At 44.6% G+C, this 25,960-nt stretch overlaps 1 protein-coding gene across 3 annotated transcripts; it reads left to right on the top strand.

Annotated features, from left to right (window-relative positions):
* Window positions 1-25,718, top strand: POPDC3 (popeye domain cAMP effector 3). Of its 3 annotated transcripts, none has more exons than XM_080938159.1 (5): window positions 1-225; window positions 17,942-18,010; window positions 22,045-22,764; window positions 23,893-24,001; window positions 24,935-25,718. In XM_080938159.1, exons 3-5 carry the CDS (start codon window positions 22,280-22,282, stop codon window positions 25,214-25,216), a joined length of 876 nt encoding a protein of 291 aa, XP_080794285.1. In that variant the 5' UTR covers window positions 1-225; window positions 17,942-18,010; window positions 22,045-22,279; the 3' UTR covers window positions 25,217-25,718. The 3 variants fall into 3 exon arrangements, with proteins under 3 accessions (XP_080794285.1, XP_080794284.1, XP_080794286.1); XM_080938160.1 differs by lacking the exon at window positions 17,942-18,010 and having other exon boundaries at window positions 3-225; window positions 22,045-22,393; window positions 22,553-22,764; XM_080938158.1 differs by lacking the exon at window positions 17,942-18,010.
* Window positions 25,719-25,960: the final 242 nt, after the last annotated feature.

Here is a 25,960-nt window from a genome sequence, read left to right as displayed (position 1 = left end):
GAGCGCGCGCCCGAGCCCGTCCCCGCCACAGGGAGCGGCTCGGATCAGCTGCGCCCGGCTCGGGCGAGCGCCGGAGGACGCGTCCCGGATCCCCGCGCGTGCGGCCGGGCAGCGAGGCGAGCGCGGTTCGGACCGTGGGTTTCGGGCCACCAGAGCCGCCCGTCCCTGCGCACTGGGCCGGAAAGTTCTGTGAGCTCCATCGGGAGCGGCGTGAGGACCCGAAAGGTAAGCCGAGAGCCGCGCGCGGGAGTGGCAGCCCTGCAACTTCGTAGTGTTATGGGGACCCGGGAACGGGGAGAGGCTCAGACCCCCTTGCGCGTCCCCTCTGCGCGCGCCCTGGAGGCCGGTGCGCGCCGTGTGGCTCATAGTTTCCGCTGGGGATCCCCGGAGTGCCAGCGATCCTCCCCCCCAGCGAAGCTGCCAGACCAGCGCTCCAGAACCTTCGCGGTGCCCTAGACACCTGGTGTTCCAAGGAAAATATTTCCAGAGGAAAAGCCGATCCTTGGGCCCTGGCAGATGTAGGTTTCACGACGGGCGAGTCATGCCCGCATCATTTTTCTTTCGCGGGACTAAGGACCCCGAGTGGGGTCTGTGCAATTAGGGTTCTGGGCAGCTGCTGGGGTCAGAGGGCAGCTAGTCTCTGACCTGCTTTCTGTACTTGGGGATCCCCTTGCCAGAGAAAGAACGAAATTTATAAACCCCAGATGTTCTCATCAAGGTTGGTTTCAGCGGTTTAGTTTTGAGAGTCTGTGTTGTAGGAAATGATCAAAGACACTGTATCAAAATGCAGTACAAGATGGGGGGGGCTGTTATCCAGGTCACATCTGGGGAAAGTAAAAACAAACAAACAAACAAACAAAAAAACCAAATCTGTTAGTACTATAAAAACAACTTTTAATAAATTAGTGGAAAGTAGATTTAGAATCCCACATTTAAAAGAAAATTGAATGAAAACCAACAAAATTACCCACCTTACTAATGTTTCCTTTGTGTACTGAGTTATTTTGAATTTGCACGCCTGCAAAATGCAATTAAACTTAGTGACAGCCTTGGAAAAAAGTATCGTCGGTGTTGAGTGACTCGTTTGTTTCCTTGCTCATTTTTAATTCTAAAATCGATTGCATGAAATATCTATTCTGCAACAGTACAGTCACTAGGTGTTGTTCTTCATGGGAGAAAACCACAACATTAAACAGAGCTACAGAAACAAGCAAACCAAAAATGGATCTCAGTTTCCCCATTTGCAAAGAGAAAGGGGTTAGTTGGTTCCAGTTCTCAAGTAACCCGAGGTTCTTATCGCCTGAAAGCTGTGTGTGGTCTTCAAGAGTTTGCAATACTAACCCAAACTGAAATCTACATTAAGGTGGCATCTGTTGTCAAAACTATAGTTAAATGGGGGGTATTCGATAGTTAAATGTATTGATCCAATTAGTCTTTCAAAGTAGCTGAATCATTGTGTGTAGTCTGGGCTTGAGACTTGTTTCACTCTGTGCTGACGGCATAGGAAGCCGAGATCCTAGAGTACAATCTTCCAGGCTCACATGTGGGCAGCTGCAGCATCTCTGCCTGTTCTTCCTGACCGCGAGAAGCCGGCAGCATTCGCTATGATACGTAACAAAGCAGGAGACTTCAAAATTGCTTTGGAAAACGTCTACAATAAATATGCAAGCCTGCAAACTGAGTTTTTTTTTTCATAATTATACTGTTCAGTCAGGTAATAAGCAATACAGAGTTTGTTTGATTTACCTGTAGAATAGAGGACTATATTGAATTACTAATTGTATATTTTTAAAGAAAGGAGAAAAAAAAATCACCTTTTTCTAAGTATAGAAATTGTGTAAAGTGTGATAACATAAAAGTTATTGTTGGTATAAATTAAAATAAATAACTAGAAGTTGATGGGTTAAGTAGCCTGCAGTATAACTGTGGGGAGTCCTCCAGCCCAGAGAATCCAGGGCAAATCCACACAGGCCTACAATGGCTTGTTACCTTGTGTTCTTTAACATAACCCCCAGGGACTGTCACACAGAGGCTGGCCAGGATAGGACTATAGAAAAGGGTGTGTGGGGTTCTTTCAGGAGAATGAGCACCGTTCCTGAGTTTATAGGGGAGTCTCTGGGATCTGAGAGCACACAGTTCATAATGCAAACAGTTCATAAGAGCTTTGGCTTAAGTGCAGGAAAAGGCCAACCTCTGATGTCACTCTCCTGAGACCTCTGACCTAATCAATAGATGTGTTCATTCCTGGATGGGTTTACTGGTGACGTTATTGGGAGGTGGTAAACAGTAGGAGATCGGCCTAGTAGGACTGTGTCACTGGTGCTGTGTCCTTGTGGGCGCATCTTGTTCTGGACTCTCCCTGTATTCCCCCTGCGTTCTTGTCTCCAGAACTCAATCTGCTTTGCCATGCCCACTGTAATGGTCTGAGAGCTCTTTCAAGGTGTTCTCTTTAGGTAGTTTTGTCATCACAGAGACATAGAAGGGACCCAGACTGTTCTGAAATTTGAAATACTTGTAGTCTTGAGCATTCCAGACAAGGGAACAGGATCTGTAAGATTCTCAGATGGAGATACCGTTACTCTTTGAGGAGGTTGGTGTTTGTGGAGTCTGATACACCCACAGAGAAGGGCTCGGCTCCTCTGGGGGCCTGTCTTCCTCAGAAGATGTTTGTCTGCAGATGAGTGTGGGCTAAGTAGTATGTTCAGTTTTGTTTTTAACTTCAAAACTGTGAAAACCCTTGATATTTGTTGAATCTGGGTATTGGCTATGTGGGGTATTGGTTTATTATCCTCTTTCTTTTCTTTTCTTTTTTTTATTCTTTTATCTTCTTTGTTCTCCGGGCCGGTGCTGGGAACCAAACCCAGGGGAGCCCACATCTCAGGCAAGCACTCCACTACCTCGGCGCCTGTTTTGTCTGTTTCTGTGTAGATATAAAATGATTCAGCCGGGAGCTGGAGAGTTAGCTGGCTCAGTCAGTAAGTTCCTGCAGCGTGAACATTAGGACTTTAGGTCAGGTCCCCAGCTAGTGAAGGGCATGTGTAACCCCAGTGCTGGGCACTAGTGGGGAGACAGGCAGGTGCTCCAGCTTGCTGGCCCATCACTCTGGCTGTTAGTGAGCTCCAAGTTCAGTGTCTGGCCACGTTTTAAACACTAAGAAAGAACAATGGAGAAAGGCAACTGACACAGGACTCTAATCTCTACATGCATACACATGTGTGCGCAAACGTAGACATATATAGTTTAAATACACTCACAGAATTTTAAAAAAATTATTCACCAGAAAAAAAGTGAATTTGGAAAAATGAGGTGTTTACTAAAGCAACATTTTATTTCAAATCAGATAGGGATTTCAAATACATCTCAAGCATTTGGATATTCCTTATATATAGGGAATCTGTAAGCAGGGAAGGCTTCGGAATTAAAGCCCGTGTGTCAGTCAATGTCCCGTGGACGTCATGATGGAACAATCTAAAGGTAGGTGAGTTTGGAGTGGCCTGGTTGGAAGAGAGGAGAGAGGAGGAAGGAGGAGGATAAAGGGGAGGAGGTTGCCATAGAGAGACGGACCATGAGCACGTGTCCAGAAGAAACAGCAAGTATCTGGGGTGCACCACGGGGGAGGCAGCAAGGCCAATAGTTAGGAAAGTAGGTTAGGGGTTACCTCCCCAGGAATTGTCAAAGCCAAATAAAATAACCATAGTCCGGGTCTCATTTATTTGCAAGCTAGTCGGGGATAAGCTTAAATTATTTATACTACGTGAGTATTCGACCTGCACGTATCTGTGTGCACCATGTGCATGCTTGGTGCCCATGGAGGTCAGAAAAGGGTGTTAGACCCTCTGGAAATGAAGTTGTTAATCACCACGTAGGTGCTAGGAACTGAACCCTGGTCCTCTGCAAGAGCGACAAGTACCCTTAACTGCAGAGCCATCTCTTCAGCCCTTCATTTTCTACATTTTGTAAAGACTGAAGGGTGGAAGGAGCTGGGTACCCAATGTGGAGCTGCAGGGTTTAGAGTCTGCTCGGCTGGTGTTTGGTCTTGCTTTTAGTCCATACTTCCTCCCTGTGTTTTGGAATGGTCATGTATATCCTGTGATATTTAAGGCACGTGATCTGCTTTTTGGTTTGTAGGGGATTATAGTTAAGAGATTGATTGACTCTCAGAAGAGACTTTGAACTTCTGACTTTTAAGCATTGTTGAGGCTGTGACCATGGGGACTTTTGAAGTTGGACTAAATGCATTTTGTATGTGTGTGTATAGCAACAACAAGCCTACGGTGGGGCAGGGAGTGGGAAGTGGTGGCGTGAATAGGTTTGGCCTCCGTAGATTCATTTGTTTGAATGCTCGGCCCTTGGGGAGTGGCACTATTAGGAGGTGTGGCTTTATGGGAGGAAGTGTGTCACTGTGGGGGTGGGCTTTGTGGTCTCTGTGCTCCAACTGCATGCGGTGTGGAGTTTCAGTCTCCTGACTGCCTTTGGATCGAGATGTAGAACTCTTGGCTCCTCCAGTGCCAACTCCGCCTACAGGAGGCCATGGCACCGTGATAATGACCTGAACCTCAGAAGCTGGAAGCTAACCCCCATTAAATGTTTTCCTTCATGTAAAGAAAAGAGAAAAACAAAGAGTGCAAGGTGAAGCTCCTGTATCATAAAGAGGAAATGGAAAGATGTCCCGTCATACAAGCATCAGCACCTTTACCATGGATCAAAAGTTATCCTGTGCATCTTCGTACACATTTGTGCAAATGACATTCGCAGAGGGCAGAGGCTTCTTTCTAATAGAAATTGTATTTACTTAGAAGCATTCAGAATGTCAGAACAGAGTGGTATTCCGTGAACAGAACAACAGTTGTCTTTGTATAAGCCACAGCAGAGGCAACTGAAGATGAAAACAACTCAACCAGTCAATCAACCAAACACAGAACTACCATCCACGTATATAACTGAAACTGTATTGTGCTCTAACAAGAACCTGCTTTACATTTCCATACCAATTTACAACCCCCAGACTGTTCCAGGCAGAGTTAGTGGATATTGCAAATGCCACCAGGGAAGGGCTAGTTAAAGATACTCAGTAGTGTGTTAACTATTCAAGAAAAGACACTGTATAGTTTAAAAACAAAACTTTCAAGGCCTTACATTTCATCTATTTTCTTTAAAAGGGGTGAGGGTGAGGTGGGGGTGGGGTAAAGCCTTTATAGGCAACAAAAAAATGATCTAGACCCAGCTTACTCTTCATCTTCCTTCTTCTCCTCCTCTTCATCCTCGGCCTCATCTTCCTCTTTCTTTCCAGCCTTGACCGTTTCCTGCTGCAGCCGGTTTTCCTTTAGCTCTGTAGAGAGCACAGTCCTTCTCGTATCCTTCGTCTTGGCAGCCTTCTTGTCACAGGGCTGCTTGTCACCATGCTGTCCCACATCTCTCCAAGCTTCTTTGCAGCATCACCAATGGACCAGCCAGGATGTTCTCCTTTGATCTGGGGGCAATACTTTGGACAAAACAAGAAAAAGGCGGAAGGAGGCCACTTGGGTGCACTGTGGTCGTGGAACTTCTTTACAGTCCCCCATTTGGGGGTGTGGGTTTTTCACGTCACCCTTGGCTCTGTGTTCTGATTTCTTTAGACACAGGCCCTGCCTCTCTGAGGACTTTCTTCAGAACTCCCAGGAGATGACAGAAGCACCGTGCTCCTTAGTGCTCCTCCTGGCAGGTTTGTACGCCGACACACATGAAGAATTGCCCAGTGCCCATCTGTCTGGCTCTTGCTTGCCCCAACACCATCTCCATGGAGCTCAGTGTGGCTCTGAGAGCAGGAACCAGACCCAGAAACACTTTTAATTAAAGGAGGAGGGGATGGGGTGGGGTTACGCAAGCATGAAGCCACTCTTCCGAGTCTCACTGCTCGACTTTGATTCCTTTATAATAAACTAAACCTAACTTCATACTCAGTCAAACGGAAACCCAATTTACAAGTGTGCTTTCTGTCACAAATAGCCAGGCCTCAACCAGTCACAAACAGCTGGATTTCAGCCACCCATCGGCGGCCAACTCATAACTCCATGCAAATGTGGCACACGCCATTCGCTGTAGCAGGTATGGAGATTCCCATTCCACTTTTAAGGGTTTGCATGAGGCTGGTTGTGCTGGGTAGCTCCTCTGAATCCTTTGTCTTCATGCCTGACTGAGGGAGCCCCTCCTTGCTCCACCTCTGTGAATTTGTATTTTTCTTCTCATAAGATAATAACAGAGGTGCTTTCTTATGCAAAAAAAAAAAAAAAAAAAAAAAAAAGAATGATAAGAAAAGCTGTAGTGAACTTGGAAGCAGTACTGAGGTGGGCATGGTTGAGTACACCTGGCATCCAAAGACCTAAGAAGGAAGAGCACAGATTCGAGGCCACCTTGGGCTATACAGCAAAGCAAGCAGGGTGAAGGGGAGAGAGAACAGAGAAGAGAAGGAAAAGGGACGAGGAGAAGAAAGCAGAGAAGAGGGAGAGATATTAATGTTTTAATGTTCCGGGTGATAACAGGTCCTTCGAAATTAAAAAGGAAATGTGTCTCAGGAGCAGATTGTGTGTGGCTTCCTGCTATTAAAGAACAAGTTATCTGGTCTATTAGATGGCTGCCAAGTCCGACATCAGAATCACAGTTTCCCCCAGTGCAGTGGACTTACTTTTTCTGCCCAGAGTCCTGATGTTTCCTTGTTTTTTCTTGAGGTTTAATAATTCAGGAGGTCTGTGTTATGATTAAGTTCTGTATCGGTTTCTCAGGGAACTTGCTGTGTTCCCTCTATTGGAATAATCTTTTCTTAATGCGGGGGTGGTCTTTCCATTATCAATATTTTGTAGCTCTTTACTTTGGACACCAGTCATTCATACAGTGTCTTAGCTTTGCCTTTGGTATGAGTTTTGCTGGTTTACTTTTGTCTTGTTCTCCCCACAGAAGGTCTGGGGAGATGACTCAGTGGGGAAAGACGCTTATTTGCAAGTACAGTGATCTGAGTTTAGTCCCAGGTATCAGGCCAAGGTTGGACATAGAGAACTTTCTGCACAGAGTTTCCCTCTGACCTCATACATGTGCACATAATCCCCGAATAAATACGTGTAATTTAAAAGATACAGCAATAGGTTGGGAATGTGTGTGGGGATTCTGATGTGGCCAAGTCATTTTCTTGTTTGGAACTGAGGAAAATACCTACCCATCCCCCTTCCCACGGTGTTCTTACAGATTCTGGCTTAGAGTTCTTCATGAGGGATGTTAGTTTCCGCTACTTGCTATAGTATCTCCTATTCAGTGAAGGGATAATATTAAAGATCAAGGCCCCAGTACATGCTACGTCACGTGTGCTGTGCTGTATTGTGCTGTGTTATCATTTCTGTGCACGCATCATATCACCTTTCTTCTGCTAACCAGCCGTTTGCCTTTGACCAGTTCTTGGTCAGATAGGCAAGGGAAGTGGTTAACAGAGAAATTCCGACTTCTCTGTCAAAGTCATTCCTGCCATAGAAATTCTTCTTGGGAAGTAAGAATGCTACCCATGAAAAGATGTGAATGTAGCTCTTCTGGTCTGGATTCAGCTGACCGGGTGCAGCTCTGAGCTGTGAGGCTGTAGACTGGCGAGGTCTAGCTTTCGGTATTGCTGTCTTTTTAGCAATGTCATTTGACAGGATCGTAGAACCATCACTTGACTAGCATTTTAAAGTCGACGGAGCTCTCATAAAATTGGATGATCTGCCAACAGCACTGGATCCCCTCACCAGAGGCAGCTGGTGCTGAGGAGGAAGGGCACCCTGGTGCGTGTGCTGTGTGCTGGTCAAAGACTCTCTTTACATACGCACATTCACTCATATATGTTGGCTGTAGAGCTGCTGAAGGAACCACTATTATATCTTCTGTTGAGTAAACATATAAATCTTCATTTCTTTTTGTTACACCATTTTTTTACTGAAAATAATTTTCTTTCATACAATATACTTTGACTACTCTTTCCCCTTCCTCAGCTCCTCCACACGTTCCCACCCACCCAACATCACACCCTTCTTTGTATCTTTTTTTATAAGAATACAAAAAGGCATCTAAAATAATGATAATAATAAAGATAAAATAAGGACAAACTAGAATAGGACAAAAGAGGAAAAGAGCCATAGAAAAGGCACACATATTTGCATAAAGAATGCTCGTGAGAATAAAATAGGAAGCCATAGTATATAAGCAAAGGGGGTGTGGAGCCCAAATAAAGGATCATGAGACAAAAACAAAAACATCTTCCAAAAGTATCATTGAATTCATACTGGCCGTCTATGCTGGGCATGGGGTCTGCCCCTCAGTGTGGCTTGTGCACCCAGTGAGATTCCATTAGAGAATGCTAATCAGTCTTCAATCCAAGGGAGCTGAGGCCAGAGAAGAGACATCACAGTCAGGACAGGTGCCCAGGTCCTTTTGTGTCTAGATCTCCTGTGTCCTGCCGCCCTCAATTGATTTCAGCTTCAGACCCACTTTCTTTTTCTTTCTTTCTTTCTTTCTTTCTTTCTTTCTTTCTTTCTTTCTTTCTTTTTTTCAGAGGATGTAATTTTTAATGCAATGTATACAGTGGCCAATTCCAGGGACTGATTTCTGTGTAACCAAAGAAGTCTAATAAAAGACATGCTTGGCTCTTAAGTACTAATACTCATCTGAAACTTTGTGGAGGGGACACGGAGATGACTCAGTCAGTAAGACATTCGTGCCACGGTGTGAGGGCCAATTTTAGATGTGTGGCACTCAGATGAAAAACTGGGCATAGTGCTGTGTCCCTGTAATCCTGGGGCTGAGGAAGTGGAGGAGGGTGGATCTCTGAAATCTGGCCAGACAGCAAGCCAGTCAAGCAGAATTAGTGAGCTCTAGGCTCAATAAGAGGCCCTATCTCACAAAGTAAGGTGAGCCAGTGGAGGTGTGTATCTCTTTAATCCCAGTACTCTGGAGGCAGCGGGAGGAAGAGCTCTGAGTGTGAGGTCAACCTGGTCTATAAGGTGAGTTTCAGGCCAGCCACAGCTACATAGTGAGACTCTATTTCAAACAGAAAACGAATTAAACAAAACAAAATAAAACGGCTGGAGAGATGGTTCTGCAGTTAAAACTACTTGCTCTTGCAGAGGACCCACACTGGACAGCTAACTCATAATGTAGCTCACTAGCTCCATAACCTCAGTTTTAGAAGGTCCAGATCCTTTCCCGACCTCCTCAGGCACCAGACGCACGTGTGGTACACAAACATACACGTGAGCAAAGAAAACTCATACACATAAAATAAACAAAAATAGTTGGCAAGCAATTACAGAAGATTCCCAGTGTTGACCTCTGACCTCCACGTGCACATATGTGCATATACAAACACATGTGCATATATAGCATACACCACACACACACACACACACACCAAAAGTAAAAGACAGAAAGCAATTCATTTGCTGAGTCATTTTAGATCAATACATGAATTTAAATGAATAGAAAATTTATATTTTATTTATTCTGGCTGATACTTAATTATCTAAGAAAAGTACCTTTTCCAAGTTGCACGACAGTAATAGTCACATTTATTTGGCTCAGAGTCTAGCTCTTTAATAATTCTAATTTGAAGGTTAATTTCAGAAAGTGTAGAGTGTAGTTCTGTAGAACTGGGGGGTAGGTGTGGGGAAAAGGTTAATGGATTTCCGTTACACCTCACTGCTCAGCTGTGGACCACTGGTGAGTTCAGTTATGCACCTCCTTAAGAACTTACCAGGCTCCAATGAGCATTACAAACAGATGACCCTGGGTACACTCCGTGGTCACAAAACCAAACCCAAAGTCATGAATGTTGGAAAGGGACTTGGGAGGGGTTTCCAGGAAAGAGAGGGACATAAAGGTGTGGGGGAGTGAGTAATCAGAATGTATTATATATTCATGGATGAAGTTATCCCAAAAGAAACCAATAAAACACTTGCTTAACACTACAGATTTGTCATAGTGAGCACTTTGAGTAGACATTAAATACTAATTATTAGTGTGTAACACTATCAACATGGCAAGGAAGGCAGGCAGGCATCTGACAAGCTTTCACAGACCACCTTCAAAAAAGGATGAATTACGCTATTTGTTTAGTGAACTCAGTAAAGAAACAGGGACGTTTTGCGTAACAGTCTGTGAAGAAGGGGAGACTTTATGACAGGCATAAGAATTTCAGTATTTCTCGTAGGCTTGATTTGTTCGGTTGCTATGGGTTGGGGAGAGCGCACACACAGCCTGGGATAGCCCAGCAGAGCTTACCTGCCTGTCCTGTTCACTCTCTGCTTTCTTGTGACAGCAAATGCCATCTTTCTAAAGATAGTATTTACCTAAAAGTCACTATGGCACGATTTCATCTAAATGACTCTTAAGTATACACCTAAACTCTTAGTTTAATTATGTAAACGGCCCTTGTAATTTGGAAAGTAGGTTTTGCGGTAAAGATTAAATATGTGGTGACTGCTCCCGTGTTAGTCCCGGCAATGGCGGGTCATATGTAGAACTAAGATCATATTTGTCTTGCCGGCAGCTGCCCTCTGAGTAGCCTCTCTCCTGGCGGAGGGCCAACCAAGAACTCTACTCACACTCCAACCAGCCCAACGAATTCAAAACTCCTGAAACTTGTAATTTAGCAATGGCTTTATCTCAGATTTTCTCACTAAGTCTTACACTCCATAAAATGTCCACACCATAAACTCAGAGCCAAATGATATAATTTACCCACCTAGACAAGACAAGCCATCCTGTACAAATCCACCCCTTATAAAATACTCATAACAACCTGTAGCTTTGAAGAGCCATGCAGAGAGGTTCATCCCTCTTCCTCCATCTTGCTTCCTTTCTTCTTCCCCTTCCCTCCCCACTTTTGAAAACTTTGTCCCCGCCTACCCTTCCTTCTCATCCAATGACAGGCCTTTTGCCTGCCCTCCTTTAATTTCAACCACAAGTAGGTGTATATAATGTCAACCTTTCAGTATCAGTAAAATGCCAGTTCCATGTGGGAAGGAATTTGAATTACCACATATGTTGGCTTACTGGTTATTTGAAAGTCAATGCTGTGGTACATGTTTTGAACACAAGTCTTGTTGAAACACAACTGACACATAGCAAAAGAAAACTTGGGCATATGCACCCCCCCCCGTTTCCTTCTGAACAGTTTATTACACAAGAAAGTGTTGGTGAATGCCTTAGGCAGTAACCTGGTGCCCTAAGTGATGGAGGAGCACACAAAACAACACACACACCTCAGCACGACCCAGCTGTCCTACTTACACATTGCCCTCTGACGTCGGGTTCTCCTGGTCTTTCACGGTGTGACCTTTCCCATAAGACAGCATTTTCATTCAACATTCCTAACGTGACCGGACAGTTCAGCTCAAAAGTGCCAGCTAGTGTTTGCTGAGTCTTCATACTGAGGAGAAATAATGGAAGCACTTTGGAAGGCTCTGGGTGTGTGGAGAGAATGGGACCAGTGTGGGGCATTGCCTGAGAGGGAAAGCATGGGAAAACAATGCTTCTGTCAGACCTGTCCAGAGAAAGGGCTATGTTTGGAATAAAGTCCAGGCCAGACAGGAGGCTTAAACACAGGAGGAAGGATTGTGGGGCATGTGGGTGAAGAGACGATGTGGTTATTTACAAACACCTTGCCTGCTGTAGCCGAGCTCTTTAAAAGAGGCTTAGCCATGGCCTCTAAATGCTGTTGGACCAAACCAAACAAGTTTCAGATCAGGATCTAGAAACCAGTTGAGGGAAACTGCACATTGGATCAAACATGATCAGACAGCTGCCTAAGTGTTTAATCTAAACGTATGCTTCCCTGACCTACACGTTAAAGCCAAAAAGATGCTCCCAGGACTTGTGATAGATGGAAGTTCTGTGTTCCTGCCACCTATCCACCCACTGCAGTCCTTCCCATGCATGCTGTGTGTGTGTGTGTGTGTGTGTGTGCGCGCGCGCGCCAGAAGCTCAAGGTCTTAAATCCACGTTTATTATTGCGGTTCTGGTGTGTCAGGAGATCAGGATGCTCAGCTCACAGCCCCCCAGGTCTGTAGCCAAGAGTTCAGATACATTTCATTTCTCATTTGGAGTTTTCAGTCTTCCAAACTCTCAAGTAACTGAAGGACTTTGGTTTTCAGTGACTACAGGACCAAGGCCTTGATTACCTTCCAAGTTGTTCTGCTGGTTCAGGTCTTCTTTGAACTCAGAGAGATCACTTGTAGTTCCTTCCCCTAGAGACTCCACAGGCACACCACAACCTGGATGCTTGCCTTTCTTGGGGTCTATAGGAGCATAGCTCTGACCCACCCTCCCGCCTAGTCCTCTGAGCCCCACATCACATAACCACAGAAGTAACTGTTTCACCACCATTTCCCATAGACTGTTGTCTAGTTAGGGGAACATCTACTCAACCCACACACAGCTTCTTCTTACTCTCCACAGGTGGGAACTCGGTAGAGGGGTCTGTATAGGGGAGCTGTATAGAGCGTGCACTCAGAGATGGAGGGACAGAATTCTGAGGAACATCTTTGAAGGCTGTGTTAAAGTCCGAATACATTCATGGTTCAGATAACCAGAGAAATTGCCAATTTAAGACATAGGGATGAGGAACTGCGATGTTTTCTAAAGGTCTCTATGATTCTCCACACTCTTTAGTGTGGACGATCAAAGTCACACACCAGCAGAATGACTTGCCTCTATGCCCTGAGATAGCTGCTGTGAACCCCCTGGAACCCAGAAGATGGAATAGAAGGACCAATTCGAATAATTACTTGGGCAAGTGAAACTCTCCCAATGTAAAAGGGAAAATTACATTTCCCTTGGTAAGATAAAAGGTTCTAAACCTGCAGGGTTGGATTGGACATGCCTGTAGGCAGAAACCAGATGGTAACATCAATGCCTTCGGTGGCAACTGACTGCCTGTGGTGCATGAATATTGTAGCCAATGTCATTTACATTTGTGCTAACTCTCTGTTCCTGATCCTGGACACTTCTTGCATATCTGTACGCTAATGCATTATACATACGCACCATTTGCCAGCATCTTGCCAAGTCCTTCTATCCTGTCTTCTTGATACTTAAGAGGCTCTCCACCAGCATTGTTTAACAGAAATATAACGCAAGCCACACATGATTTTCAGGAAGATGTTATTATTTTTATGTTATGTGTATGGGTGTTCTGCCTGCATGTCTGGGCACCATGTGTGTGCAGTTCCCACAGAGGCCAGAAGAGGGCATCAGATCACCTGGGACTGCAGGTATAGATGGTTCTGAGCCATCTAGTGGGTGCTGGGACCTGAACCTGGGTTCTCTAGAAGAGCCTCCAGTGCACTTAACAGCTAATCACACACACACACACACACACACACACTCCAAGATTTCTAACTTTCCCAGTGGTGACATTTTTAAAGTAAGAACAGGTGAAAATAGCTTCATTTATAGATTTCTATTTAACCTACCATCCCCAGAGCACTCCCATTTCAGAATGTAGTCAGTAAGACAGCATGCATTCTGTAGAATGTAATCATGAACAGCAAGCATTCACTTCTCTAATTCTTCAGAACTCGTTGTGAACAGTGCTTCTTCCGGCATGTGCCGCACTCTGGAGGCTCTGTCGTATGTGGCTCACAAATGCTGCTATGCACAGCTCCTGAACTCCCGATTCTGGTCAAGAACATTTACAGAACCGAGGTTCGGTTCTCAGCACCCACGTGGAGACTCACAGTTGTCTGCAACTCCAGGTCCAGCCTCTTCTGACCTCCATGGGCTTCAGGCATGCACACAGGGCACAAATATACATGCAGGCCATACAGTCACACAGATAAGATTAAAAAAAAAATAAAAGACCATTTAAAAAAACATAGCATCTGTTAGTTTACTTACTACACAACTACACAGATGCACAAGCCTCAAGCCCCTTTAGAATGGCTGGTGTGAGATAAAATACCTTCTTTCCTAAGCTGAGAAGTGGAGACACTTGTGCTAGTTTTCCTGTTACTATGCATGCATCTTATAAAGAGGGAAGGTTCATTCACAATGTTGGAGAGTTTAGTCTGAGGTTTCCCTGTGATTGATTTGCTTTTAGATTTGTTTTATTTACCTGGGTATGGCAGCTCGTGAGCTTTAATCCCAGCACTCGAGAGGCAGAGGCAGGCAGAGCTCTGTGAGTTTGAGGCCAGCCTGATTATATAGTTGGGTTAGGTCTGGGTCAGCCAGAACTAAAAAATGAAGCCCTGTTTTAAAAAAAGAAAGAAATGTCATTTTATTTATGTCTGTGCTCACATGCCTGTGTGTATGTATCTCTGAGTGTATAAATAAACACATATGTGTTTGAAAGGGGTCCCAGAGAAGGCTAAAAAAGTTTTCAAGATCTGGAGATATAGACATTTGCATGCTGCCCAGGATCCAAACTTTGGTCCTGTGGTGATTTGAATGAGTGGCCCCTTAGGCTTTTATGTTTGAATACTATGTCTCCAATTGGTGGAACTGTTTGGGAAGGATTAGGAGGTGTGGCCTTGTTCAAGGAGATGTGTCATTCAGGGTAGGCTTTAAGGCTTCCAAAACCACCCCAGTGAAGTCTCTGCCTCCTGGTGTGAGCTCTCAGCTACTGCTCCAGCATCATACCTGGCTTCTTGCTGCCATGCTTCCCACCATGGTGAACATGGGCTTCAACCTCTGGACCCATGAGCCCCAAATTAAACATTTTCTTTTATGAGTTGCCTTGACCATGGTATTATTATCACAGCAATAGGAAAGTGACATATACAGTCCTGATGATTGAGTAACAAGCATCTAACTTGGCAGGCATTTTAGCCACCAAGGTCATGATGATGTGCTTTGGGAAGACATGCTAGGAAGTACTGGACTAAGAGAGGAAACTGTGCTGGCTTCCAGAGAGGAGAAAGCAGAGGGGTGGCTAGTTAGGGGCACGTTGGGTGGATGAGAGGTCAGAACACAGGACAAAAAACAATAGTAAAAATCACCTTGGCAGGACTGCACCAGCATTGCATTAATAATTAAAGATGGAGAGCAGCAAATGTAACTGTGTGTATTCTGTGATCCTCTAGGGAAAGGTGGTGTCTAAAACTATGCTAATCTCAGTGGCTTAATGCTATAAAACACAAGCAACAAGTATAGTGGTGCTATTTCTAAATTATTTTAAGTAATAACATGAGAGGGAATATTTCTTCATTTGAGCTATGTGGTACTATTTTTTTGTTTGCCATTCAAAACAGTATGCATTGACATGTATGTAATGTATTCTGATCATATTTCTCCCTTTCTGCTCTTTCATATGTTCCCATTATGACCCCTTCTTTTCCCCAACAAGTTCCCCTCATATGTTATGTGTGTGTGTGTGTGTGTCTGTGTCTCTGTCTGTACATATGTTTCTGTTTCTGTGTGTGTCTTTGTATATGTCTGCGTGTATGTATATGTGCATGTGTATGTGTGCATGTTTCTCTGTGTATACATGTATGTGTTTCTGTGGGTGTCTCTGTGTGTACGTGTCTCTGTGTGTGTATGTCTCTATGTGTCTGTGTGTATGTTTGTGTGTGTGTCTGTGTATTTGTATATATGTGTGTGTCTGTGTGTCTACGTGTGTGCTTCTGTGTGTCTGTCAGTATGTGTGCGGTGTGGGTGTATGTGGGTTTCTGTAGGTGTGTATGTGTGTGTGTTTCTATGTGTGTCTGTGTAGACATTAATTTAAGGGTAAAATTCTTAACTGTTTCTATTCTAGCTTCCAAATAATTTTTAAGTTTTTTAACAAGCTCTAAGCACTATGATTGGGCGCACGTTTATCTATTCTAACTCTCTAAGCTATCTATTTCCCACCGACATGGTCCTTTACCTTCAGTCTGAATCTCACCCTGGTTTGTTCTGCTCCATGTGCGCCCTCATGGCGAATCTCTTGGCAACCTGTTCATTGTGACTCCTCCTGAAACTTCTCCACCTCTTCTTCCTCGTAACCTTCTCTCCCATTTCTCTCCCTGGGACCCCTGCTAAGATCAGAAGTCCAGCCTTTCTATATCCTCTGCCCAGCCATAGGCTGATCAGGTCTATATAACTAATCAGAGCTAATTGGGGAGAATTCTTTACACAATATTCATACAGGAGATACTTGTATAATCATGACAATTCCAGTGTCTAGACTGTAGCAGATCTCTGGGCACAGAAATCAGCAACTGAATGATTATACGGTGCACAAGACCAACCCCTAACATGTCTGTGTGTTTGTGTGTATGTGTGATTCTGTGTATCTGTATGTGTGTGCATGTGTGTGTGTGTATCTATATTCCTGTATGTGTATGTCTCTGTGTGTGCGTGTGTGTCTGTGCATGCCTCTGTGGGTGTGTCTGGTTAGGGTTGGTTGTATATGGGTGGAGGGTTTAGTGGAATATAGACAACATATAAGCAGCCACATCACTTACAAAAAGTGATCAGCTTCCAATAGCTTCTCAGCTAGGAGTGAGGACTCGAGCCCCCTCAGTCCACCATAGGATGTTATGTTGTGCAGTTATCCATACATGCAGTGCAAAGATCATGCCATGTCCAGAAGATGGTGTTTCTCTGCACCTTGTCCCCAACCCTGTTCTCTAGCTCTTCTCTTCTTCCCTGTCCTCTCTCACATGTTCCATGAGCCTTTCAGGGCATGATGTAGACGTCCCACTCAGGGCAGAGTACTCAACAGTTACAAGTGTGCACTGACCCTGGCCCACTGTGACAACAGGCTTCTCTGACCCAGGCTGGGAGCAGCACTGAGCTATGGATGGCAACAGAACTGTTCAGAAGAGCCGCAGTAGTAGGTGTTCTTCTAGGTGTGTCTTTGCCAAACCTGGGAGAGGGTGGAGCTTGGGCTGGGGAACGGCAGAACACATGCAGTGTGAAGATAGGTGAGAAAAATACTAATGGTAGAAAGCTGGAGATAGGGGAGAGGGAGGTGAAGACCAAGACCTGGATTTATCCTCTGACTTCCACATGTGCAGTGGGGTATACATGCGTGGATACACATATTCTATTCACACACATGCACAATCTGAACAAACTACACTGAATGGGTGGATAAAGCTGTTCCTGAAACTGTGCCCTTTTTAAAGGAATATTGTAGAGCTAGGTGTGACAAACCTTTCTAAGTTGTTGACCAGGGAGACCCTAGAAGCACCTAAAACAATACAGGCTGTTGATATCACTCTTGGTAACACAGCAGAGCTGGGTAATAAGAACTTATTGCCAAAGGTGCTATATACTCTTGCTCCTGGACATAGAAAAACTGAGCTGAAATTGAGCTAGAAGCTTCCTCCCTGCCGGCTAACTTTTATGGTGCTGGATGGGACTACATAGGCTGCTGGGGGGGAAGAGTCAGTCATCAGTTGTCTATCCAGTTGGGAACCGTTTCAGGCCCAATACTGGCCTGCCAAGCAAAATGCCTTTGGTTGCAAAAATGGCGTGACAGTTACGGGGAGGCCAACTGCTTTCTGATTAGGTCTGAGGTCTGTTTAACAGGACATACTTCACACCTAGTACTACAAACCTAACCAAAAACCCATGGATGAGGAGGCCATAAGAGACCCTGAATGGGGGACCTACAACTGGTTTTTTATTTGCTTCTTAGATACGGTCCCACTATGTAGCCTAGGCTGGCCTCTCATTCAAGATCATCCTGCCTCAGCCTCCTGAGTGTTGGGATTTCCAGAGTCACCACCTTACCTGGTGTCTGGAACCACTTAAAGTAAATAGAATTGATGGTGTTTCCCTTGCTTTGTTGGTGAATAAGCTTTTCTAGGCTCATATAGAGAACAGAAGGCAGAGTGAACACTGTGGTTTCTACGTCCCCGTGATGTGTAATGGAAGCAGATTGGTGCGGTAGAGAATGTGTGTCACACTTAAACAGTTTGTCCTTGAACAACTTTTTCTTTTTACCTTCTCTGAATTTCAGAATTGTCCTCAGTAAAATTACCTGCCTCGTGGGGTTGTTCAGTGAGAGTTTTTAAAATCTGCCTAGCATGTAAGTATTGAATAAATGTACCGTCTCAGGGATAAGGAGGGAAAAAAAGACACCCGAGGAAAATGAGAAGTTAGCATATGGAGCACATACTGAAGTTGGGATCTGATTCCAATTAATAAGTAGAATGTTGGTATTTTGAGCTTGTGGGTTGTTTGGCAACCCACACTAACTCAATAATGCCAGCTCCTAAACTAGCTGTTGTCTTTAATCAAGGCAGTGATTAAATGTTCTTAAGAAGCTCAAGGGTTGTTGGCAAAGGATTCTCCTTGAATTTGGAGTTGGTTCAGATGTTTCGGGGAGAAAAGATTCTCCAACTCCCCAGTGTATTTGTGCTAACGGATCTTAGAGGTTGGGTCCTTCCCTGCGTCTGTACACTTAGGGCAATCCCATGTTAGGGGAAGAATTATCTTAGTGTATTCAACCGACGTTCATTGAATACTGAAAGTCAGGCCTACAGTAACATTTGTCTGTGGACCTGCTGCCCCTTACAACCTCAGAGCCTAGAGGAAGACTCGGTCAGTGTTAAATAATGCACCAAATGGCTTCACACATGGCTGTCTGTGTTTCCAGAAGTGGGCTGTCCTGAACTGAACAGTCTATTAGTGCTATGTTTAGTGTCCTGAAGACCTGTTCCCCAGGGCTTCCATGCCACCTGATTCAAAGATTTGCCTCCTGGCCCTAGTGCATCTGGGCATAGCTTACACGCTGCGGGGTGTAACTAACTACCCTTTTACCTCAAGCCCAGGACTTCCCCAGACTATGCCCAGCTCCCTCAGGGACTTTGCCAGGCTGTGCCCTGTCCCACCCCCGCCCCAGGGACTTTGCCAGCCTGTCCTAGCTCCCCTGTCTTGGCATGATGATTTAGATTCTGCCTCTCTCAGACATCGAGATAATACATGTATTGCTAGGAAGATAATCACAGCTCGGGAGTAATTTTCATCAGTGTGCCACCAGAGTTATGTCACCTGCCCTTTTATCATCTTACTGCTTTATAATCCGCAGTCTTACAGATTTAAGAGGGAAAAAAATGAGTAAACTGGAAAAGCTGGATGGCTGTTAGTTTGGTAGATTGTGTCTTCTCTATTTGTGACTCGGTGGGCAAGATCGGATACTGCCTGGGGAAGGAATCCAGTGTGTTGCTTGGGTATCTCAGGGGTTGCTTACACACAGAAACGAGGCCTGAGGGTCTGTGAGGCAGGCAGCTGGTGGATGAATCATGTGCAGACATCGGAATGATGGTGGCACATGGCAGAGGCCCTTTCCTGCCTGTCACCTGCTCCAGTCAGTTCCCCTTTTCTAATAAAGTACATCTGTTGTGACGACTGGAGAAAAACACAGCAAGCCGGGCGAGCAGTAATTCAATCAGGGTAAGTCAGCATTGTGCGGCAGTACCAAGCCCAGGGTGGAGTGACAGCCTGGTCGCTGCTTAGTGCAACAGAAGTGGGCCGGAAGCACAGGTCCTCTAGAGTAGAGAGGCCCCAGAATGCCCTCCAAATCAAGCATTTTAAGGAGCTGGCTCCCCCGTGCTCCTTTCCAGATCACCATGAACATTTTCTGTGGCCTTTCTTTTATTAGCACCGTCTTAACATTTCATTGAGGATTATAAATTTTTAAGGAAGTTCAGCCCAAAGTTCAGAGACCTACTAGTCGGTCTTTTCATATTGGTTTTTGTGGCCGTGTTGAGTATTCTGAAGAATTGATTGGCAAAATAATGACCCAGTTTTAAAAGTAAAACCGCAGGGGAGTGACATTTGCAGGCTGATATTTGCAGGCCCTGCCCCTCCTTGTATTTCTGAGAACTGCTCGCTGCTGTGACAGTCAAGCAGAATAGAATTTTGTGTGCTGTGTTTCCAAGAGGAGAAACCGAGCATGCTCAGAATGCTGGTCTGCCTGAATGCTGCGTGTCACAGATTGCCTGTAATCAGGGGTCTGCAAGATACTTGAAGTCTTTTAAAACAAGGAAAAAATAACAATATAGCTCTAAATTGTGCATCGAATCCATTTGTCCCTTCCCTCCTGTCCCCTCTCCTCTTTCTCCTCTTTCTTCTCTTTCTGATTCTCCTTCGGAGTCGTCATGATGTGAGAAAAGGTTCGTGAATGAAGGGTGCCAACAGCAACAGCACCTTCATGTCTGGTTCTGTCAGTAGTGGTTGGTTCGCTGACACTTGTAAGACACGTACGTGTGGACTTTTACTTTTTCTCATGAGACACGGGCTGTGCTATACGATGCCTTAATGGTGTCCTGGGAGGCAGTAAATACAGAATCTACATTGTAGGTCCTTGCATGATACTTGGTTCTCCTTATGACTGAGGCTCAGGGGAGCGTTACAATGACACCATTAATGCTAAGGACAAATGTGGTAAGTGATGCACTGATCCAGGACCTTGTCAGCATGCCGAGTTCTCTTCAGACCCAGGTCCCATGTTAGCATCTTTACCACATGGTTGGGAGAGTAGAGAATATATGAACAGAGTCAAAAGTATCATTGACCAGCTGGTAAATGTTTAAGGAAGAGGAATTCATGTTAATTAATATAGTTCCTTTATACAGATGCAGTATTAACCTGAAATACCGTATAAAACCATGTTGTCCTATGGTCTTAGTTAGGGTTTTACTGCCGTGAAGAGAGGCATGACCAAAGCAAGTCTTATAAAGGACAACATTTAATTGGGGCTGCTTGCAGGTTCAGAGGTTCAGTCCATCATTATCAAGGTGGGAGCAGGGCAGCATCCAGGCAGGCATGGTGCAGGCAGAGTTGAGAGTTCTACATCTTCATCTGAAGGCTGCTAGTGGAAGACTGGCTTCCAGGCAGCTAGGAGTAGGGTCTTAAAGCCCATGCCCACAGTGAAACATTTACTGCAACAAGGCCACACCTCCAAATAATGCCACTCCCTGGGACAAGCATATACAAACCATCACAACTATGCATGTTTTCTTAAAGTCTCTGAATCTAAGTTATTAAACATTTACACAGGCTATCCTGTATTCTTAAAGATCTTCCTCCTGATCATGTGTTTCCTCTGTTTACTGATTTATTTTGGGTCCTTATAGTGTCACGCTATATATATATATATATATATATATATATATATATATATATATATACCATCTTTCATAGAAAGCCATTTGATTGGATCCAGCATGTGGGCAGTGCCATTGAAGTCCTGCCCTGCTTTGATGTCTGTGTAGCTTGAATGCATTCAGTGCTGTCTGCTCTGAGCCTCAAAGGTGTTTAAAATGTAACTGCTGTAGCATCAGAATCTTTCAAGAGGGGAGGATTTTGGAAGGTCCATGGATTCATCATAATTACAAAGAGAGTTTGTCCAAAACACACATCCCTGGGAATCACTTCGATTTAATATATGTGGGAAAGTCTACGCCTCTCTATTTTGTGTCAAGTGAGTCTGACTTACGCTGTGCTGCTGCTGTAGATTAGCTGACCCAAGGATTTTGTTATCTGTGTTTTCATTTTCTGTTTGTTGCTGCGATGAAACACTCGCTAAAATCAACTTGGGGAGGAAAGTGCTTCCTGCCCCCTTACAGATTAGAGCCATCACTGAAAGATGTCAGAGCAAGGAGCTCAAAGCAGGAACCCAGAGGCAAGAACGGAGTATTTGTACTGACTTGCTCTCCACGACTTCCTGAGTTCTATCTCTCATGTACCTTGGGACCACCTGCCTAGGGCTGGCACCACCCACAGTGGGCGGGGCCCTTCCACATCAATCATTAACCAAGACAACGCCCCACCAGCTTGCCCAGAACAGTCCGATGGAGGCAGTTCCTCAGTTGAGGTTCCTTCTCTAGCTCCCCAAGTTGAGAAAAATTAACCTGCACACACCAAAAAATCAATAGCTAGCCAATTTCTAATAAATATGCTTTTACTAAACATTTAACTAATATTTGTGCTAAAACATCCTAATTTCTAACACTGGGCAGACAATTTGCATAGTTGATGCTTCAGATTCATTTAGTAAAGTACCACTCCATTCGTTTGGCTTAACTAGGTCCTCTGTCCCTTTTTTCTCTTTCACAGAGAAAATACCAAAATGTTTATGGACTTGGTCTGAATCGGGAACCCAAATGAGCTTAAAGAAACTCAGGCTGAACCCTTAGATTTTCGGCTCCACGCCCGCTGAACCGCTCCACGCCGGCTCCTGTGTCTTCCCCTGTGGAGCTTTAGCCCCGTTCTGTGATGGGAACGCGAAGGACTCTGTCACCGGCCTCGGGGTCGTCCACAGCGAACTGACGGGGGAGCAGATAGTGCAGCCATGGAGAAGAATTCAAGCTTCTGGAAAAGCCTGGTGACCGAGCACCCACTCTGTACCACGTGGAAGCAAGAGGCGGAAGGGGCCATTTACCACCTCGCCAGTATCTTGTTTGTAGTAGGTTTTATGGGTGGCAGTGGATTCTTTGGGCTCCTTTATGTCTTCAGCGTGCTGGGGCTGGGTTTCCTCTGTTCTGCGGTCTGGGCGTGGGTGGACGTCTGCGCTGCTGACATATTTTCCTGGAATTTTGTGCTGTTTGTCATCTGCTTCATGCAGTTTGTTCACATCGCATATCAAGTTCACAGCATAACCTTCGCCCGAGAATTCCACGTGCTGTACAGTTCCCTCTTCAAGCCCCTCGGGATCCCTTTGCCCGTCTTCAGAACCATCGCTCTGAGCTCTGAAGTGGTTACTTTGGAAAAGGAGCACTGTTACGCCATGCAAGGGAAGACCTCCATCGATAGACTCTCCGTGCTGGTCTCAGGAAGGTCCGTGCCTTCGTGAGCGTGGGTTACCTCAACAGTGGTCCTGTGTTCCTTTGTGTTCTATGCTGGTACATAGTCCGAGGTGGCATTCAGCACCCCGAGACTCAGGGAAGCTTTGAGACATGCCATAGGTGTGGGTATTTAGAGCACATGGTATTGTTTACTTGAATCAGGAAATAATCTCGAGACTTACTCTTTCATCTTACAAATAAAAATCCACAAGTCTTAAAGCAAAGCATGAATTTAGTTCTGTGGACGTAGAACTTGTTGTTAGCCGCTCAAAGTCAAGGAGGCTGAGGCAGCTTGGGCTGGTAGATCCTTTGTCGGCACACTAAGTAGTGTAGGTTGACGCTTCTGGTATTCTTCTCCATCCTGGGAAATCTTTAATTTTATATTATCAAATATATTCAGCAAATCCTAGCATTTGCCCCCTTGTGAGAGGTGGGAGTAAAGACTTTGAGGATATATATATGTATAGAATCTAAACTTGGAAAAGTTTAAGGGGGCAAAAAAGGTGTGTTTTTTATATAATTGGAACCATTAATGGCTGGAGAGATGGCTCTGCAGTCAAGAGCACTGGCTCCTGTTCCTGAAGACCAGGGTTCAATTCCCAGCAGCCACGTGGCAGCTCATAACTGCCTAGAACTCCAGTTTCATGGGATCCAACACCTTTACACAAACATACATGCGGTCAAAACACCAGTGCACATAAAATGAAATAAAATAAATTAGTTAATTACATAACAAAAAGAAAATGTTAAGCCTTTCACTCACAGAGGTGCTTGCAGAAGATCTCCACTGTGCGCTCAAACTCCCTATTTGTGATAAAAAAAAAAATCTGAGGGTGCCCCAGTTTTGTGCCAAGGCACAGCACACGTGTGGGATGGACTGATCTCATTCATGCACAACCTGAGCTGTTGGAGACTTTCACTTACTGTTCCAGACTCCTAGATGAATATACACAAATCTTATAGGGTATTGGGGTAGTGTATGTATTTAATACTTTGTTTTTCAAAACTCAACAAGGAAAAAATCGCCAAAGGCTGGAAGTCTACTCCCCACCCCCAAAAAAGTCCCGCAAGGTGCACACACTTTTCTCACCTCATAACAGATGTTCTTGTGTCTTGCCAGGATCAGAGTGACAGTTGATGGCGAATTTCTGCATTATATTTCCCCCTTTCAGTTCCTGGATTCTCCCGAGTGGGATTCTCTAAGACCCACAGAGGAAGGCATTTTTCAGGTAAAGACCAATTATTCCTCACGGTTCAGCTTTAACTTGTGTTTAACTTTGGATACAGTTTGCTTCGCGCATGATTCCTAACCGTGAGTCACAGGCGCGGCCACAGAGAGAGGGGGAGTCCTGGAGTCAGGAAGGGGTTGTGATGAGTGCTTTATAGGCTTCCCATGTCGAACCTCATGTATGGAAGTAATATGTGAAGACTTGACTTTAAAACACTGCGGATGCCAAGAGAAAAAGATCATGCTCTCAGAACAAATGGGTTTTGAAAGCAGAAGGAGCAGAGGGACCTCAGCTGTTCTGAACTTGTCATATCTATGCTGTCGAGGACTGGTCGTCCTCAAGGATGAGCACTCCCGTTGGTTCCATTTATTATGCTACACTGTTCCCTATAAGCCAACACTCACACACATGTGCACACACATGTGCATGCACATACAAATTTATGTAACTATGCAAGAGTGGGAAAAACACAATCAAGAGGAGCACGTTTGTATAGCATTGTGATAAGGAGAAATGAATGATATAGTTTATTTTAATATTTTAATATTTAATATCTTTAGTTTTTAACAGTGTTTTGTGTATCTGTTAAGATGATTTTAACCTAAAAGGGCAGCAAGGAATTTATTCAAAATTTGGGGCAGAAAAATGTGATTGAAAGGCCTGGAGAGATGGTTCAGTGTTTGGGAGTCCTGGCTGTTCTTGCAGAGGACATGGGTTCAGTTCCCAGCACCCACATGGCCACTCACAACAGCCCGTAACTCCAGTTCCAGGGGATCTGACGCTCTCTTCTGGCCTCTGTGGGCACTGCACACATGTGGTATCCGTACATACATGGAGGCCAAACACTCATACACATAAAAACAAACCTTTAATGATCATGTTTTATTATGTTACTTTCTAGTTTTGTTTTACATTCGTCTTTACATTCTCTAGGTGACCCTCACAGCAGACACTGATTGTCGCTACGTGTCTTGGAGGAGAAAAAAGCTGTATCTGCTCTTTGCTCAGCATCGCTACATCTCCCGCCTGTTTTCAGTCTTAATTGGCAGTGACATTGCAGATAAGCTCTATGCCTTGAACGACAGGGTGTATATCGGGAAGAAGCATCACTATGATATCCGATTACCCAACTACTATCAGATGTCAAGTCCAGACTTGTCCAGATCACCCCTAACAGAACAGTTTCGGAATTCCAGACAACACTGTAACAAATGACATCAAAACCTGAAGTTATATGATTGCTGAAAAAGAGAAAAAAAAAAAAAAAAAGACTTCATCATTCCCCAGACAAAACTAGCAACTGTTATTTTATCTTATAACTGAAATTCAGATGCCATTGCCAGATGTTTATTAATTCATCTTAACTTCTGCATTGCAAATAAAATTTACAAAGTTTCATGTATTCCTTGCTGTTATCATGGGAGATGAGTAATGACAGGCAGTTGCCCCCCACCCCCCTTTTTTTGGCATCAGAGCTGAGAGAATGTAATTTCGTATTCCCTGATATTTCCTCCAGCATGCTGCCTGGTACAGTCGGCGCAGGAGAGGCAGTTAGCAAATGTCAGCATGACAGCCGGTTGCTATGGTCCACAGACCCATTTCTAGAATCTGCTTTTTCGTGACCATCTCTGATGAATGTAAGTTACGTCGTTGCAATCCTTTTTATATGTGAAGTCCTTTGACACGACTAAAAAGAAGAATAAATGTAAAAAAATAACATGCCGGTCTGAAGACTACGTTCTTGCTACAAACAAGTCCTGAGCTTACACTTTACAGATACCATTAAAAGCAGCAACTCATAGAGAGCAAACTTGCACAATACTTACTGAGGAAATGGCACCATAAACAGATAGTTCAGATGCACATGGCCTTTTGAATTGCATGTTCAGTTACAGAGGCATGGCTTTGACAGTGAGTTCTCAGTCCCGTAAGAAGAGCTCAGGAACGAGGTACATATAT

The sequence above is a fragment of the Micromys minutus genome, assembly GCF_963924665.1.
Source record: "Micromys minutus genome assembly, chromosome: 25".
In the NCBI taxonomy this organism is placed as follows: Eukaryota; Metazoa; Chordata; class Mammalia; order Rodentia; family Muridae; genus Micromys; species Micromys minutus.
This window is presented reverse-complemented; position numbering and strand designations above follow the sequence as displayed.